Source organism: Periplaneta americana, chromosome 5 (assembly GCF_040183065.1).
Source record: "Periplaneta americana isolate PAMFEO1 chromosome 5, P.americana_PAMFEO1_priV1, whole genome shotgun sequence".
Lineage (NCBI taxonomy): Eukaryota > Metazoa > Arthropoda > Insecta > Blattodea > Blattidae > Periplaneta > Periplaneta americana.
The window spans coordinates 28820425-28841121 of NC_091121.1; the positions used below are offsets into that span (position 1 = coordinate 28820425).

General features: G+C 35.4%; 1 protein-coding gene across 1 annotated transcript in view; it reads left to right on the forward strand.

Annotated features, from left to right (window-relative positions):
- Positions 1–20697, forward strand: part of LOC138700581 (nephrin-like) — a 1373770-nt gene that overhangs the window by 1293982 nt on the left and 59091 nt on the right. The window contains exons 10-12 of the mRNA XM_069827162.1: positions 815–1129; positions 7026–7322; positions 9689–9931. Coding sequence (XP_069683263.1) covers positions 815–1129; positions 7026–7322; positions 9689–9931 — 855 coding nt within the window. The remainder of the gene's footprint in view (positions 1–814; positions 1130–7025; positions 7323–9688; positions 9932–20697) is intronic.

Below are 20697 nucleotides of genomic sequence, written 5' to 3' on the forward strand. Positions count from 1 at the left end.
ATGCAATAAGTTTTGGAGTAGTAGACTTTACTTAATTTTTGCAAATATTTAAAAACAATAATTAACATTGCAATTTAGGTGAAATTGCAGTGGTAAGTTTCCAATTTATAATTATTACTATGTTAAACGTCTCTAAAAATAATATGTTAAAAGCCTAAAGCAGTAAAATGAATGTCGCGCTTAAGCGGTAAGAAGAGGGAAATTGTTATGTGTGTTACGTTGGGAATACTGAATGTGGTATTTCACACTTACCGCGTATTGGTTCTGTGCGGAAAATAAGCAAATACGCACGATCTCGCACAAATATTTTAATATGCTCATTATAAATTTTGGAACATTTATTTATTTATTTATTTACTTATATATTGATTTATTTACATGTATATATTTATTTACTTATTCATTTAGTTATTTACTGATTTATATGTATTCATTTATTTATGCATTTACTTATTCTTTTATTTATTTATTTATTTATTATTATTTACTTATATATTTATTTACGTATATATATTTATTTACTTATTTATTTAGTTATTTACTGATTTATATATTTCATTTATTTATGCATTTACTTATTCTTTTATTTATTTATTTATTTATTTATTTATTTATTTATTTATTTATTTATTTATTTGTCGGCAAAAAATGTTGAACCTGCTGAATAGAGAGTTACTATAACCAACTAGCATGAATAAAATTATTATGAGAAATGATGAGATTGGTAACGAAATCGAATTATCTCAACGCGTGTCCAGCATTTGAAGTCGATGTTGCAGAGCACAACATGATTAATTGGTGTTTGTTGTTACAGATAAGCCGATCTGCCGGCCAGACCAGAAGCGCGTATACGGAGTGGCACGGCATGAGAACGCGCACGTGGTGTGCGAGGTGGAGGCCCATCCCCCACCAGACAGCTTCAAGTGGTCTTTCAACAACACTGCAGAGACCATCGACGTGCCCCAGGCACGATACCGCACGGCGGCCGCAACAAGCGGATCCACCGTCTCCCAGTCCATGCTCACCTACACCCCGATGACGGAGATGGACTACGGCACCGTCATGTGCTGGGCCAGCAACACGGCCGGCCAGCAGAAGGAGCCCTGTGTCTTCCACATCATCGCTGCAGGTGAAGGAACACATCAGTGTGTCTAGATTACATTCATTCATTCACTCATTCATTCATTCGTTCATCCATCCATTCATTCATTCGTTCATTCATTCATTCGTTCGTTCATTCGTCCATCCATTCGTTCATTCATCCATCCATTCATTCGTTCATCCATTCATTCATTCATTCGTCCATTCATCCATTCATGCATTCATCCATCTATCCATTCACTCATTCATTCGTTCATTCATCCATCCATTCATTGATTCATTCATTCATTCGTTCATTCATCCATTCATTCGTTCATTCATCCATCCATTCATTCATTCATCCATCCATTCATTCATCCTCCATTCGTTCATTCATCCATCCATTCATTCAGTCGTTCATTCATCCATCCATTCATTCGTTCATTCATTCGTTCGTTCATTCATCCATCCATTCATTCGTTCATTCATCCATCCATCCATTCATTCGTTCATTCATCCATTCATTCGTTCATTCATCCATCCATTCATTCGTTCATTCATTCATTCATTCATTCGTTCATTCATCCATTCATTCGTTCATTCATCCATTCATTCGTTCATTCATCCATTCATTCGTTCATTCATCCATCCATTCGTCCATTCATTCATCCATCCATTCATTCGTTCATTCATCCATCCATTCATTCATCCTCCATTCATTCGTTCATTCATCCATCTATTCATTCATTCGCTCATTCATCCATCCATTCATTCATTCGTTCATTCATCCATCCGTTCATTCATCCATCCATCCATTCATTCGTTCATTCATTCATTCATTCATTCGTCATGTTCTCCCCCAAGGGCAGGTCTTTCGCTGCACACCCAGCATTCGCCAGTCTTTCCTTTTCTCTGCCTTCCTCGGGCCGGTTGTACAGGGACATCAGTTTATTTTTACTAACATTTTTAATACTAACTTGCCTATATCTCTGGATCAACGCCGTTTCCTACCCACTTTCATGACTGGAGTTCGATGATACTGGCGTAATATACAAACAAATCACTTTACTAGGTATAGGAGGGAAGAAAAGTAGTTCATCTATTTACGTAAAATAGGAAATATCGCTCTTTTGAATTTGATCATTTTCATTAGGTTTTTGTTTAATCAAAATACAGTACAGTATTAACAGTGAGTGTTCTTACTCACAAACTGAGCTGTGCATGTGTACGCATTCATTATGCAGTGTATATTATACTGTCTATAGCACATTAGCGTACAATATAGAGAATGAAGTTAAATTGAAAAATAATCATAATATGGATATTTAACCACAATTTTTTTTTAATGGTGGACGTTTATTTCGATACAGGCTTCAGTTCTGATGTGCATATTATCGTACTATAGACTATTGCACCTAATCCCAAATACCCATTTCGTTCTTTGTACTAGTAACTCATGTTAAAATAATTCTATTCTACTCTGTAAAAGAGTACCTTACGTACTGTAAATTCAATCTTCACATCTTACCGATCCGAAAAGATAAAATTACTCAGACATACTATCTACTGTCCGTCCAAGGGGTTTTGTCGTAGGGTCGTAGAAAGGGGGAAAATCACGTGACAGTTAATTACATAACGAGGCCCTTTTATTTAAGTTATTTTAAACAGTTGTATAATATTACGTAGACATCCAATACCTAACAGAAATTAATGTTCTCAGAAAAGAGCTAAGACAGCCTAGCCACTAGCAGGCGAATAAAAGCTGTGGAGGAAACCGGGATGTGACGTAGGCAAATAGACGACAGTACCTGTGCGAAAATGATTCAATAATGAAAGCTCTTTCGTCACTGGAAAACGCGAACATATTTTTGGATCATACTGTTCACTGTGACCGTTAGGCTACTATGACTGTATGTGCGGTCTTGGATCTGTGTGGAGGACGGTTGAACTTAATTAGTAGAAGGGGTGGGAGTGAAGTACATTCAAAAACTCAGGTACAATAAAAATTGAAGTAAAAATAAAATGATGTCCCTGTATAAACCATTTAATCTTAGATCAGAGGTTAAATTGATCCTCCTCCTAGCTGAACTTGGAATTTTGTGTTGTATAAAGTCTAATCTGAGATCAATTTGTCTTAAACTAAAGTCAAATTTGACTGAAGAAATTTCTCCGATTAAGTTAGATGATCCAAGTTCAGTTATTTATTTTCTGTTTGAAATATACGAGTGGGAGATTGTGCAAAAATAATAACCATTATTACTAATATTAATAGATATGGTATGTACATTTATATATATTTTTTTTTTCAATTTCTCGCCTTAATACACAAACGTTCTTATATTTTATAAGGCTTTATCGTGTTCAGCAGTATCAAATAACATAACCTATAATTATATTATGTCATAACAACCATTAATTATTAATGTATATGATAGGTACGTACATTAATTTTCAATTGATGTATTACTAAACGAAAATTATCGTTTTATAAAGCTTTATTATGTATAGCAGTATCAAACACCACAATATAACAATTTGGAGAACGGCCAACCTTCTTCTTTTTACTGTCCGCCATTATTTACAATGCACAACACAAACCAGTGTCTCCAACAGAGTGTCGCCGAAAAGTAATTGGAAAGTCGCTAGATTTCTCATTATCAACAAAGAAAGATTCAATTTTGTCACTATGGGGTGCCAGAAAGATCGTTATATCCCTATTTAAGCCATATGAAAGTTTAAGGAAATTATCGTTGAAAAGGAGTTAAAGTCGCTACATTGGCAATACTGAACAAACGTGTACAACATGGCCCGCGCATCACATACTTCACCTGTTTATGCGATGTTGCCAATTCCTTTTCACGTGAAATTAGATTGCATTTGAACCAAGGTAATTTGATCGCAGAAAAATTTTCATATAATAGAAGAAGTGTCTGAACTCGGTTCACTTTCCGATCTTCGATCAAAGTTGATCTTTAGTCATGGAGTTTTATACAATTGGGCCTTAGTCTCTATAAATGATCCATACAGTATTAATGTCGTCTATCATCTGATACCTTCTTCTGTTCCGAACTCTTCTACCGTTCACCATTCCTTCCAGTGCAACCTTCAGAAGAGAGCTTCTTCTCAACCAGTAACCCAGCCAATTCCTTTTTCTCTTCCTGATCAGTATCAGCATTATTCTTTCTTCACCCACTCTCTGCAACAAGCTTCGTTTCTTATTCTGTCTGTCCAGTTCACACGCTCCATTTTTCTCCATATCCACATTTCAAATGCTTCTAATCGCTTCTCTTCACTTCGTCATAATGTCCATATTTATGCCCCATACAATGCCACACTGCACACAAAGCACTTCACTAATCTCTTCCTTATTTCTTTCTCCAGAAGTCCGCAGAAGATCCTCCTTTTTCTATTAAAACTTCCTTTGCTATTGCTATTCTCCTTTTGACTTCTTGGCAGCAGCTCATGTTGCTGCTTATATACATTTACAAATATTATATATATGTATGTACATTATGGTTTATTTAACGACACTTGCAACTGCCTAGGTTGTATCATTGTGCCGGTGTGCCAGAATTTTGTCCAGTAGGAGTTCTTTTACATTCCAGTAAATCTACTGACATGAGCCTGTAGAATTTAAGCACACTTAAATGCCATATATATATATATATATATATATATATATATATATATATATATATATATATACACACACATATACATACACAATTTATTATAAAACAACCTTCTGAATTTATAGGTTGCCGAAAAAGACAACGTTAATAAAAATAACGGGAATAATAACATAGGATTTAAGTATACATACAATAGGCTAAATGTAGAAAAACATAGGCTACTAATTAATATGGAATTAGAGATCAAAACAACATTTAAGTATTATCCCTAAAAGTTATATATTCTATGTAATTTTTTAATACATGCAAGGACTCCCTAATTACAATGATAACCATGCTTTTAATTTTGTTAATTCGTATTTCGCGACCTTTCCAAATTTTCACAAAATAGCTTGGTATAGTGCCATTTGTTCCCGCCATCAACATATTCTGCCATTCCTCTATGATACTACCACTACATTACCGCCTGAAGGGCCGTCTTTTGTTCGCGTTACGGTATGCCAAGAAAGATGCTAAATAACCTAAGATGTTGATAAAGCGTCGTAAAGTAACCTACTAAAACAAAAATAACGTCATGTTCTGTCCATACCAATCTATATTTTTGTAGAGCTGGAAATAACATTTTTTATTCTCGACCATGCCGAAATGTAGTAATTATACACCTGGTAGCAGCCCTTTAATGGACCTCATTAAAGTACACCTATTCATTAAAGTTCAGGTGTTCCACCAATCAGAAAATAGCATTGTAACAATATGAAAGCGCAAGTATCAATTATTCTCGGATATGCAATCGAAAGATAACTAGCGCGATGTTAGACAAAGTAAAAATGGCGGACAATAGTGATAACGAGCTGCAACTTGCACGCCGGAAATTTCGGCAAAAGCACTCGATGTGACTAATAACTTATTAACCTATGGTCGAGCATAAAAAGTCGTATGAAGCTTGACTATAATGGTAATTAAGACGCTCGTGTGAAAATTATGAAACTCGCTTGCGCTCGTTTCATGAACATACTCGCGTCTTAATTACTACCATTATAGGCTCGTTGCATAATGTACTATTTTCACACATACAAACTTGGAACAAAATTTGAGATGTACTTTCTATGATGACTTTTCACTATAATTTCGTGCCCCTCCCGAATGTTTACTTTGCATCCTCACACTGATGTCAGCTGTAGGCTACGTCACTCTAAATGTTACACCACGCCGCATTATTTTGGGTGGATAGTACTGAAATGATAATGAATATTTAATTGTGAGTGACGGTGGAATAATGGAAGGAAATAAGAGAACATCGAACATCCTGTAAAATCGTGGTTTTATCCACCACAAATACGGCTCCGCCATCATCGAGATTCAAACCCGGGCCCATAAATCATAAGCTAATGTTCTGCAATGAGCTGTCATGTTACATGTTGAGAGTGGTAATGACAAGGAGAATGCATTTCTTGTGTTGTGCTACTGTCACTTAGGTCGCACTGTTTGCTAGCCGGATGGCTACTGCGTTCGACTTCTGTTCTTTCTCATCAGGATTTCTGACACCACTATTTTACTCAACAAAGGAAAACTATTTTGCTGGAAGAGCTCGAGCTCTCAGGATACTATAGGAAAACTACATTATTACTAAACTTAGTCTGAAATGATTGCAATATTGTAAACTCTACTTGATTTATTATATATTTACAAAATGTACAAACAAAGTTAAGTTTCGTTTTCTGCCGCCGACGCCATCACGCTACCGTCTCTTCTTTACCAAAAAAAAAAAACCGATTAACACCCTCCGTCAGTCTCAACTCACTGCAGCATCTCCTCACCAACACTTTTTACGTTTCGTTATCCGTTTCCCGCCCGGGGTACCGACCACGCCATCCACCAGGTGAGATGGGCTTAAAAGCACTTTTGATTTCACGTACTTACAGATGTCTTAATCAAACATCTCTTACATTTAATTTGATTCAGTGCATTATAGTGATAAGTCGCTATAATGAGACTACGCCCAAGAAAAGAGTTCGAACAATGCGTGATATAATTTTAGCCAATTAAAATGCATGCTTTGTTCTACTGGACCAATGCGATTAGTCCAGCGATGATCTGTGGCGTAAGAATACTTTCATTGTAGGCAGTGATTTACCACACTCCCGACAAGGCTCTATAACGCTGGCTAAGCATCTTAAGACCGTGTATTCCGCTGACACTGTTCCTGTTTCAAGTTTAATACTCCACAGGAAATCGTGATACAGGGCGTTCTTTAGCCCTGGGGCATAACACTTGAATGGTGACATTAATGTATGTGAATTTGATTGCTTCCAGGTCACCCCGACACGCCGTTCAACTGCACGCTTCTTAACCAGACCACCGAATCCTTGGAAGTGGACTGCGTGGAGGGCTTCGACGGCGGGCAGCCGCAGTACTTCCTGCTGGAGGTGTTCGACATGCAGACGGGGCAGCTGCAAGCCAACGTGTCCTCCAAGTTCCCCTCCTTCACCGTGAGCGGCCTCAGCCCCGGCATGATCCTCAAGATGCTGGTGTACGCTGCCAACTCCAAGGGCAAGAGCGATCCCGTCGTCGTTGAAGGATTCACGCTCAAAGTCGCCGAGAAACAGACAGGTAGGTGTGGGTCCATATTTGTGTGAAGGGAATGTAAATTTCAAATTCTAAAGCCCAAGAGTGATAGTCAAGAGAAATTATTGAACCCGAAATCGCAAGTTTGACAGTTATATTAGGTCTATATAATATACAGACGTGGACAAATTATTAGACTAAATTAATTATATGTGCAACGAAGCTGTATTTATCGGTAGAAATAATGAACAAAAATGTATTTTGCACAGATATAATGAAGAGAAAATTGAGCATTGAGGTTATTAATATTTTGTGAACATTCCCTTATTCTTTATTAACACGTTGATTTTGTCAGGGATGCTGGAAACCAAAGTTTGACACTTTCCTTGAATATCAGTATCATATAGCCAGATATAAGACAGTGCTTAAATGAGTCCATGTTTTGTTGTAAGCCTCTTTTTATTCACTTCCTTCTTCAGTATAGATCACAGATTTTCAATTTCGTTCATGTCCGGCCTTCTTGCAGGCCATGGGAGAATATCTTCTGCAGTATACAATTAAAACACCAATAGTACCAACATAGCCAGAAAAAATATACTTAACCATCGGAAAATATACCAGAAGATGAAAACAATCATATTTACAACAATAGAGGCCCTGTGAATTACACTGATAGTTGATATGACGAATTATATTATGTTTCCAAGAAAAAGTGTTAGTCTAATAATTTGTCCACGTCTGTAATATTATAATATTTATAAATATATATATAATTCATTAAAGTTAAAATGTTTAATGCCAACGTTTTCGCCTATTTGGCATCTTCAGGCACATATTGAAACTATCTCATGTGGTACATTCATTTTATAGTGATTGGAATAACCATGAAATATATACTTAAACAATCTTAAAATAAACATATTAAAACCATATATACAAATAGTAAAGTCAGTATTAGTGAAAGTGTAAGATAAGTTTTGTAAATAGTAAAGTCAGTGTTGAGAAAGTGTCAGGTAAATAGTGTATATAGTAATCAGTGTTTCTCAAAGTGCTAGTGTCAGTATAATGCGTGTAGTGCAAGAAAAAAAATGAACAAAGAACAGAGTGCTGAGACTAGTTAAAGTTGAACAGGGTTATTAACCATGTCATAAAAGTAGTATACACGACAATCTCGCCTGGATTGGCTCACCAAGCGAGTACACTTGAGCCATCCCTGTCGAGGGGGTTCTAACCCCATCACAGGAGGCCTGTGCCCAACATGGGACATCATGGCTAACATTCATATACAAATGAAGTAAAATAATATACTAATAAGCAATAGTTCAGTTAATTATTGTTATAAATTGAAGTGGATATGAATATTGATTTGGTTTTAACCATCACACAAATTAATAAAAAGAGATCTAAACCAAGCTCTTCAGGTTGATCTGGAAAAGAGGGCCATTTATGAACCTTGTATTCCCTACCTTAGTGCCAAGTATAACATCCCTCTCTTCAATTGGTCAGTGACAGGTTTATTTTTTGGTGCTCGGAGTTCTTTACCAAAATTTACATATAATTTTTTTAAAACAATTATCAATACCATCTTTTGAAATTCAAAAAATCATCTCGCAAATTCTCAAAGATTCCCTGCAGATTATACAGTTTCATTTACACCACTCAGAAGGCCTTAATTAAGGATAGGCCTATGCTAATTTTAAATAAAATCTTTTATTTATAAGTATAATTTTATAGTCATCATCTAAGATTTTATTTTCTACTTGATAATCAATGGTGCTTAATTATTACATTTTATTTTTATAACAGTATTCATAATTTAATTGATTATATTTGTTTGCTATTAATTTCCGGATCCTCGTGGTCACCCTTAATTAAGGCCGGACGAGTTATTTCTCTCTCTCTCTCTTTATAAATCCTGATAAGTCATTTCGCCTCGTGGTCACCCTTAATTAAGGCCGGACGAGTTATTTCTCTCTCTCTCTTTATAAATCCTGATAAGTCATTTCGATTGAACATGTAAAATAAATATTCTTATATTACATTATATTGTATTTTGACTTATCTGAATACTATCACAACGCTTTCATTCATTCATTTATCCATGCATCAAGCCATCATTCATCTATTTATCCATTCGGTCATTCATACAACTATCCATTCATTCATGCATCAATCAATCATCCATCCATTCACCCGTCCATTCATTCATTTATTAATTAATTCATCCATTCATTCATTCATCCATCCATCTATCCACTACTTATTCATTCATTCATTCATTCATTCATTCATTCATCCTTATTAACTACTACAATGTCTGAATATACGATGAATGAATGAATGAACGAATGAATGAATTAATGGATTATGTACTAGTTAATAAGCAAGTGAAATCGTTTCTTGTGTGGCAGGCACTCCTGTACCGTTCGAGCTGAACCCGGTGCTGGGGATCTTGATCGGTGTTGTGGCGGTGCTCCTGGTAGTCGCCATTGTGATCGTTGGTGCCCTACGAGTCCGCGCACAGAACAGGGGCAGTCCTCCGCGTCCCGGGGACTTGGCGCTCAAGGAGAAGGCTGCTCTTCCTCTTCGCTCCGATGTTGAGGACCTCTACGAAATGGATGACAAGAATCCAGACGTCATACCCTGCAATAAAGGTACGAGACAATCTGCTGTTAATCCTAAATTAAAGCTTCAACAATAATAATAATAATAATAATAATAATAATAATAATAATAATAATAATAATAATAATAATAATATTATTATTATTATTAGGGCCTATTATTATTATTATTATTATTATTATTATTATTATTATTATTATTATTATTATTATTATTATTATTGTTAATGTCGTTGTGCTGTAAATATTCTAATAGACTGTGTTTTGAAAATTTCAATAACGAAATTTAAAGTAATAGCAAAAAAGTGTTAGAGTTGCAGTCATCAACACAGTGCACCCTCGGGCTAGCATCTCTACCCGCGGATAAGACATTGCACTAGCGTGCATCCATTCATTCATTCATTCATTCATTCATTCATTCATTCATTCATTCATTCATTCATTCATTCATTCATTTTATTCCATAGATCTTACATGAACAATGAAGCTTAAAGATCTGGAACAAGTCAAAATTTTACAATATTACAATTACAATTTTTACAAATTTTTATAGTTTTACAATTTAGTAATTTTCTACAATTTTTACAATTTTGTGCAGTTTTTTACAATATTTTGGCGAGATGTAGTGAGATGAGGTGAGGTCCGAGGATTCGCCAAAATATAGGAAAACCTCGGAAAAACCCAACCTGGTAATCAAATCAAAGGGGGAGTAATCAAATCAAAGGGGTTGATGCCAAGGACTCGCCATCCGAAGCTACTGGCGGGTATGCTCCCTCCCTCCCACTTCTGCACAATGGTGCATATTCAGATATACTTTTTACCCGTTACCCATTTCGGCGAGTGTTGACGACCTCTGTGTTGTCCACACCTTTGGTCTGGCCGCGAAACCAGGTGACCCGGGTTCGAATCCCAGTCGAGGCAAATTACCTGGTTGAGGTTTTTTCCCTGGTTTTCCCTCAACCCATTATGAGCAAATGCTAGATAACTATCGGTGTTGGACCCCCGACTCAATTCATTCAGACACTAAATAACCTGAGACATTGATACAGCGTCGTAAAATAACCTACCACTGTGTTATAGTATTTAAGGATATGTGTATGTTTTTTTTTTGTCTATGCAGGAAATGGGATAATATAATTAGGACAGACAAATACAGTTTCCTGTAAGATTAAGCTACGTAATTAACGAAATACAGTACATTAAGGTATGAATAAGTCAACGCAGCAATACTATAATAATACTTACTTACTTATAAATGGCTTTTAAGGAATCCGGAGGTTCATTGCCGCCCTCACATAAGCCCGTCATCGGTCCCAATCCTGTGCAAGATTACTCCAGTCTCTATCATCATATCCCACCTCCCTCAAATACATTTTAATATTATCCTCCCATCTACGTCTCGGCCTCCCCAAAGGTCCTTTTCCCTCCGGTCTCCCAACTAACACTCTATATGCATTTCTGGATTCACCTATACGTGCTACACGCCCTGCCCATCTCAAACGTCTGGATTTAATGTTCCTAATTATGTCAGATGAAGAATACAATGCGTGCAGTTCTGCGTTGTGTAACTTTCTTCCTTCTCCGGTAACTTCATCCCGCTTAGCCTCAAATATTTTCCTAAGCACCTTATTCTCAAACACCCTTAATCTGTGTTCCTTTCCCAAAGTGCGAGTCTAAGTTTCACAACCATACAGAACAACCGGTAATATAATTGTTTTATAAATTCTAACTTTCAGATTTTTTGACAGCAGACTGGATGACAAAAGCTTCTCAACCGAATAATAACACGCATTTCCCATATTTATTCTGCGTTTAATTTCCTCCCGAGTATCATTTATATTTGTTACTGTTGCTCCAAGATATTTCAACTTCTCCACCTCTTCAAAAGATAAATCTCCAATTTTTATATTTCCATTTCGTACAATATTCTCGTCACGAGACATAATCATATACTTTGTCTTTTCGTGATTTACTTCCAAACCTATCTCTTTACTTGCTTCCAGTAAAATTCCCGTGTTTTCCCTAATCGTTTGTGTATTTTCACCTAACATATTCACGTCATCCGCATAGACAAGCAGCTGATATAACCCGTTCAATTCCAAACCCTCTCTGTTATCCTGGACTTTCCTAATGGCATACTCTAGAGCGAAGTTAAAAAGTAAAGCTGATAGTGCATCTCCTTGCTTTAGCCCACAGTGAATTGGACACGCATCTGACATAAACTGACCTATACGGACTCTGCTGTATGTTTCACTGAGACACATTTTAATTAATCGAACTAGTTTGTTGGGAATACCAAATTCAATAAAAATATCATATAAAACTTCTCTCTTAACCGAGTCATATGCCTTTTTGAAATCAATAATAATAATAATAATAATAATAATAATAATAATAATAATAATAATAATAATAATAGTAATAATAGTAATAATAATAATAATTTTTTTATTTTATTTTATTTATTTATTTAATGTGCTGTACAACAGCCAGTGGCCAATTACAGTTCAGCACAAATATAACAAAAACATAAAACAAAAATAATTATTACACATAAATATAATTACAATTAATTACAATAATGACGATGAATGGATAACTAAGAATACTATGAGACAATGTTAATTGAGTATAATGCCTAAAATAATACATAAATGATAAATCGTTGCCAAGAGCAAACTAAGTCTATACATTGAAGGGATCGAATTCGCAGCCATGCATGTTGGCATTTTTAATGCATCTGGAGACTGGTGAAAGAAATTTCGAATTTCTAATATAGAAAAGTTTGTGGGCTCTCATATCTTTTGTTGGAATACGTAAGGTAATATTGTTTAAGAAAGTGTCACAGGATATATCACCTTTGAGGACTTTACAAAAGAACAGATACTCTAGCTCATGGCGTCTAGCATATAGATTTTGACAATTAAAATATTCACATTTTCTCTCATAATTTTTCCCGGAATTAATGGGCAGAAATCTGAATGAACACAAGGATATAAATTTTCTTTGTATATTTTCTAATTTAGCCGAGTCCGTAGTTGTAATCGAGTTCCAAACTACGGATGCATATTCGAGTTTCGATCGCACCAATGTATAGTATAGCATTAAAAGAGAATCGGGCGTTGAGAAAGAATAAGTTATTGACCGTATTATTCTTCACATTCTGATTGCGTGATTGTAAATGTAATCAACGTGACTATGAAAATATAATTTACTGTCAAAGAATATTCCCAAATCTTTTACGCAATCTGTTCTGTTAATTAGTACATTATTTAGATAATAATTAAATTTCAGTGAAGAAGTTTTTCTAGAAATAATAATAATAATAATAATAATAATAATAATAATAATAATAATAATAATAATAATAATAATAATAATAATAATGCATTACAACCGAATGTAGTCACACACACAGTCCTTTAAACGAACAAATAAAAAGAGATTGGTAGTTTATTTTTAATACTGTGTGGTGCATGATAGCTAAAAAGCTGACAAGGTATAAATCTGTACACATTTTCCTCTAAACGCACATGATGTTTTGGTGCGAGAACGCTCATTGGGATGAATTGTGGAGCTGGAAGACAGAGAGGCTTGTTCAATCTGTTAATTAGAGATAAACACACTTGCCGTTATTAGTAAATGTGCATTAATATTCTGTCGCACTGTAAACACGCCTCGGGTACCCTGGAGACTTGGCGGGAGGGCCTCACTAGTTCCTTTGTGGCTGAGTCCGACCACAAAGTTCTTCAACTACTCCCTGCAGTCCTAGCATCCTGATTAAAAATTCACCTATAGCTTAACGCAAGCACATAAACCGTAAAGTTGTGATTGATACTCCAAACCATGGAAGTATTGCTCTTGCCTTCTTTATTCTTCACCTAGAATATTTCGACGTTAGCCGTTACATTGTTTTCCAAGACCATTTTTTCCTTTCCTCACTTTGTCTCTCCGATTGCGGAATCTGTATTTCACTTTGCTATAACGTTGCACCGTAGGAGGTAGACGTACTAATACAGGAACATCATTTTATTTTTACTAACATTTTTAATATTAACCTGGCTATACCTTTCTATTAACGATTGAAACAGGAAACACCGTTTGCTACCCTTTCCGCGACTGGAGTTCGATGATACTGGCGTAAAATACAAATCACTTTACTAGGTATAGGAGGGAAGAAAATTAGTTCATCCATTTATGTAAACTAGGAAATATCGAAATTTTGAGTTTGATAATTTTCATTAGGTTTTAGTTTAATCAAAATACAGTACTGTATTAACAATTAGTGTTTTTACAGACGAATTCAGCCATCCATTCGGAAGTATTAATTATGCAGTGTACAGCAGGGAGATGCACTATCACCTTTACTTTTTAACTTCGTTCTAGGATATGCCATTAGGAAAGTTCAGGATAACAGGCAGGGTTTGGAATTGAACGGGTTACATCAGCTTCTTGTCTATGCGGATGACGTGAATATGTTAGGAGAAAATACACAAACGATTAGGGAAAACACGGAAATTTTACTTGAAGCAAGTAGAGCGATCGGTTTGGGAGTAAATCCCGAAAAGACAAAGTATATGATTATGTCTCGTGACCAGAATATTGTACGAAATGGAAATATAAAAATTGGAGATTTATCCTTCGAAGAGGTGGAAAAATTCAAATATCTTGGAGCAACAGTAACAAATATAAATGACACTCGGGAGGAGATTAAACGCAAAATAAATATGGGAAATGCGTGTTATTATTCGGTTGAGAAGCGCTTATCATCCAGTCTGCTGTCCAAAAATCTGAAAGTTAGAATTTATAAAACAGTTATATTACCGGTTGCTCTGTATGGTTGTGAAACTTGGACTCTCACTCTGAGAGAGGAACATAGGTTAAGGGTGTTTGAGAGTAAGGTGCTTAGGAAAATATTTGGGGCTAAGCGGGATGAAGTTACAGGAGAATGGAGAAAGTTACACAACGCAGAACTGCACGCATTGTATTCTTCACCTGACATAATTAGGAACATTAAATCCAGACGTTTAAGATGGGCAGGGCATGTAGCACGTATGGACGAATCCAGAAATGCATATAGAATGTTAGTTGGGAGACCGGAGGGAAAAAGACCTTTAGGGAGGCCGAGACGTAGATGGGAGGATAATATTAAAATGGATTTGAGGGAGGTGGGGTATGATGATAGAGACTGGATTAATCTTGCACAGGATAGGGACCGATGGCGGGCTTATGTGAGGGCGGCAATGAACCTTCGGGTTCCTTAAAAGCCATTAGTAAGTAAGTAAGTAACTGTATATTGTACTGTTACAGCACATTAGCGTACAATATAGAGAATGAAGTTAAATTGAAAAATAATCATAATATGGATATTTAAACACATTTTTGAAAATGGTGGCCGTTCATTTCGATACAGGCTTCAGTTCTTTTGTGCATATTATCGCACTATAGACTATTGTATCTAATTCCAATTACCAGTTTCGTCCTTCGTACGAGTAACTCATGTTGAAATAATTCTGTACCTACTCTATAAAAGAGTATCTTACGTACTGTAAATTCAATCTTCACTTCTGCCATATCCGAAAAGATAAAATCACTCAGAAATGCTACCTACTCTCCGTTCAAGTGGTTTTGTCGCAGGGTTGTAGAAATTTGGGGGGGGGGGAATCACGTGACAGTTAATTACTTAAGGAGGCCCTTTTATTTAAGTTATTTTAAACTCATGTGTAATATTACGTAGACGTCCAATTCCTAACAGAAATTAATGTTTTCAGAAAAGAGCTAAGATAACCCAGCTACTAGACTTAACAGAGGGGCGAACAGAAGCAGGTGGGGGAAACCGGTGTGCGACATAGGGAAACGGACGACAGTACCCGTACGAAAATATGTTTCAATATTGAAAGCTCCTTCGTCACTGGAAAACACGAACATATTTCTGAAACGTACTATACTCAGTAACTCAGTACTGCTTACTCGCCCTCGGCTGTATGTCGTGAAGGGTTGGAAGTTTACTAGTAGAAGGGGTGGGAGTGAAGTACATTACAAAACTCAGGTACAATAAAAATTGAAGTAAAAATAAAATGATGTCCCTGTATAAAGAGCAGTCAGTCACCGACGCGTTTATATGCTGAACAAGGACTGCGGTCGGGCGTGGGTTCGATTCCCGCCTGGAATGATTACCTGATTGGGTGTTTTCCAAGGTAGTTCTCAAGCTCTAAGGCAACCTACGGTGAATCTTCAGCCAAATAAATGAAATATATGAAACATTTCATAGCATGTTCTGGGATAGCCATTGATTTAATTCACGATATGCTCAGTAAATTTCAAAGAGCAGTGCGATAATAAATTATTGAAAGAATGTTAGTTTCGTTCTTGAAACGTGCAGAAATTTGATCCGAGCAAATTTAACTTTTCGTTCTGCAAACGAATTTTATGTCTACGGATGAAATTTCTGCACATTTAAAGGACAAAACTAAAATTCTTTCAATAATTTAATAGACTATCATAATTAGGGCTCGGAAGATGAAGGCCTAAAAGTTAGTATTGCAACGTAGTGTACTTCAAGCTAAGAAAAAAAGCCCCCTATCTCCGGTAGAATCCTCGTTATCACAAGTACTTTCAGCGTATTCCGAATCTCATCGGAATGGTGGACAACAATGACGTCACGCTGCAGCAAAATAGGAGCAAAACTGCTGTTCATGGAATGCGCTATTAAATTCTGAAGTGTAATATAATTAGTTCCACTCGGTATTTCGCAGAATTTGTCGAATATTTTAACGATTTCTTCATGACACAATGGTAAATAGCTCGTTGTCACCATGAATAAACTTATTTTTTGTCACAATTTTTATTTTAAACGTAAAAATTTCGCAAAATAAACACAGCAAAGCCGATGGACTAGCTTATGTCAATAGCTTGAGGGATTTAGTTTTTAACAGGTTGAAAGTATGTGTTTTATGATATGTAATTTGAAGGTACTCTCGCTGGTCGCTGGTCGCCTGAAATTCACTACCGACGCACAATGCCTTACTGTACGTTTATTTATAAGCGAAAAGGACATGGGCGACGGTTTCTGTGTTGACCTTTACTTCCTCGTTGTGCCCAGAGCTGGTTTATAATGTTTTCTTTTAGAATCGTCCATCCTTCAACATATGGCCCGTTTCTGCTGGATCATTCTCTGTATATTCACAGAGACGGTGCCTTAACACTGCCGTTCATACAGTAAACATAGGCTTATGTGTATCAAAAACAAATTATAAAAGTAATTTATAAACCCCGACATAGGCCCATTCTGTTCGCTTCATATTTGACCAGACACGTGATATTAGGCTAAAACAGATTGATAGGTATATTAAAATTTAGGAAAACTTACGCTGGGTTGCAAGAAAACGGACCTATAAATAATGTATTCTTCCAGTAGTTAGTGGACCTTTAAAATTAGTGGATTGTCGGGTTGCAGAAGAGGAATTTAATGGCCCACTAGTTACTGGATCGTTAACCAAGCATCTTTGGAGTACACAAGTGACGCAATCAGGAACACGAATTTTAGTGAGAAAGATAAATATGACTATTTGTTATTAGAAATAGCGCAAGAGTCCATTAATTTTATAGAAAGTAAAAAGACATAGGCTACTACAGAGCACATAACCTCGTCGTCAGACTATGAACTAGACTCTGTAACAAAGAAATAAATAATAACTTCGCTATTCGAAGAATTAATGAATAAATAAATAAGTCAATAAATAAACAAATAATCAAATTATCGTATATCGTTGGCTTTGAAGAGATGCCTCTATCTACAAAAATGGTAATTTAGTTTAACTACATTATTATTATTATTATTATTATTATTATTATTATTATTATTATTAATATTGTTATTATTATTATTATTACTAGCCGTACCCGTGCGCTCCGCTGCACCCGTTAGAAATAAATATAAAGTAATTGCATAATTAAAATAGGACGTTTGATTCAGGGAACATTCGTGTTTGATAGAAGGATAAATCTTTTAATATGTTACTTAATTTAAATTGCATCCAAATAATTAAAATGCGATCATTTTGGTCCAGAGACACTCATTTGGTGCAATGACAATTCCTTTCACATGTTTCTTAATTTTTATTACATGCAACCATAGTTTAATGAAGATTGACATCATTTAGATTTAATGTGTATATTTTATTTTACTTGTTATAGGTTTCCATTGAATTATGGTAATAACTTAATTTTAACCCTTGTTTTCTATGTATTCAGTAAATGGCGCTTGGCCCACTATGGTTCTGAACCCTTCAAATAACTTAAATTATATTATATTATGTTATATTATATTATATTATATTATATTATATTATATTATATTATGTTATATCAGAAGTTACTGTAATAACATTATCCCATTATGTGCATCTAGAGAAACTACACTTTCCAATGGTGAAATAATAATTAATTATACAAATCGGTTAATTTAGCTTCCGATATTAGCCTACTTCATACAAACACAGAAACATTCTCTGTAGGCAATATTTCATAGCTTTCGATTGCTGCTGTCCAAGGGCCCTTATAAACGAAGTCATTTGTTTTTTAATTCATTACACGGCCTTAGATGGCAGTTATTTTAATTTTAAAACTCATTTATCTCATTAACTATCAGTCCTATCAAAATTTGTCAAGGAATAAAACTTATCGGAAATGAGTTTTAAAGAAACTTTGTTATGTAACATTTTTCACAAAAATCAATAATACACGAGATATTTCGATTTATTTAATTCAGACCCCCTTATAACCCCCCTTTTAAATAATGTATTTTGAATGCCATATAGCCTAAAATCTAAGTTACAACGAACTTAATTTATATTCCAATTTTCATCGAAATCCTTTCAGCCATTATCGCGTGAAAAGGTAACAAACATACAGACAGACAGACAGACAGACAGACAGACATACAAACAAAAATTTCAAAAAAGCGATTTTCGGTTTCAGGGTGGTTAATTATAGGCTATATGTTAGGACCAATTATTTTTGGAAAATCGAAAATTACCAGAAAAATTTCGGTTACAGATTTATTATTAGTATAGATTATTTAGATTAATTAACTACAGTATTATTATTATTATTATTATTATTATTATTATTATTATTATTATTATGTTCACAAAATTAGACAGTGTACTAATATTTTTTTCTCTGATAGAAGATCTTGCAAAGCAGAAACAGCCTATATAAGAAGTTTGTCTATTTTGAGAAAATAATTCCGATGTTTTTTTTATTTACTTGCAAATGTAAGATTTGAGGTACGGTACCACTTTTTAGCCATCGATATGCAATATTGTTATTATAATATCGTGTATATAGGCTATTATACAAAATATCGCATGCCTGAATCTCACATAAGTTAGGTAACATTACGATGAATCAAAATATATTAAACTATTCGCCAATACACAAAATGTCTGTCTAACGGAGGAATAAATAATATTATAGGAGGGAAATCAGATCTCTAAGTTAGTGAATCCTTTAACGGACCAATAACACTAAAGATATTTCCTGCAACGCGTATTTCGAACATATTGGTCCGTTAGCGGCTAACGAAGGAATAAATGCGTTCTTGCAACCCACCATTAGAGTTACAAGTACTGGAGAGCACAATTTTAAACAAACATATACTTTATAAGTCAGAAGAACGAAGCAAGCTTGCGAGCCTGGAGTTTATGATAATGATTGATGACCTTTGACCCCAAAATCACCATTCTGTTTTTCAGACCGTATAATCTGAATCGCCTTCTTGTTCTGTGTACATGGCATAAAACTGCAGGGACCGTAAAGGGATACGGCAATCTATTAGGGATAATGGGTAGGGCAATAATAGTCCGATGCCCCTGTAGGGGTCGATGGAGGGTGTGGTGGCGCTGCGTATCGCATGTCGAAGTGATAGATCACTCAGAGTCCCCCGGCGTTCGTAGAGACGCAGCCCGCATCACAGCAGGCGAGCCATTCCTTCTTGCTCGTTATATTTTGACGTCAACACAGTAAATGGCTTAATGATATTGTAGTCAGTAGGCAGCGATGCGCTTGCCAAGACACAACAAGAGGGTGGATCACGTGACACGTCATAAGGGGTGAGATTGACTTGTTGGCAAACGCTGTTTGATTTCGGGGGATCGCCTATAATAAACTGCAGAGTCTGCTCTTATGAGTTTAATCAGGTCTGAAGTGACTGTTACATAAAAGTCATTATTTGATGTATAGAGTCCCAATCGCAAATGTGGATGCCAGGTTTCCCCTATAAACATACGGTGTGACGAATGTCCAATGAATTATTAGATGTAAAACTTATGAAAAAGATAAAATGTCGCATTGAAATTATATTTGACAGACAAAATAAATGAAGCTGTGCTGGAAAGAATGGAAGGAGAAAGAATAATGCTGAAACTGATCAGGAAGAGAAAAGGAAATTGACTTTGTCACTGCCTAAGAAGAAACTATCTATTGAAGGATGCACTGTAAGGAATAGTGAACGGGAAGTAAGTTCAGGGCAGAAGAAGATTTATTTATTTATTTATTTGTTTATCTATTTATTTATTTATTTATTTATTTATTTATTTATTTATTCTGGTGTAGTTAAGGCCATCAGACCTTCTCTTCCACAGCACCATAAATACAAATACAATAATAGAAATAAAAAGGAAAAAAAAAAATACACTGTAAGCAAAGTAAAGGCACACAAAAATATACACAGGTTGCAGTCACACAAACTTAAAATAAGTGATTAAGTATCATAATTAATTGTATCCTAATTA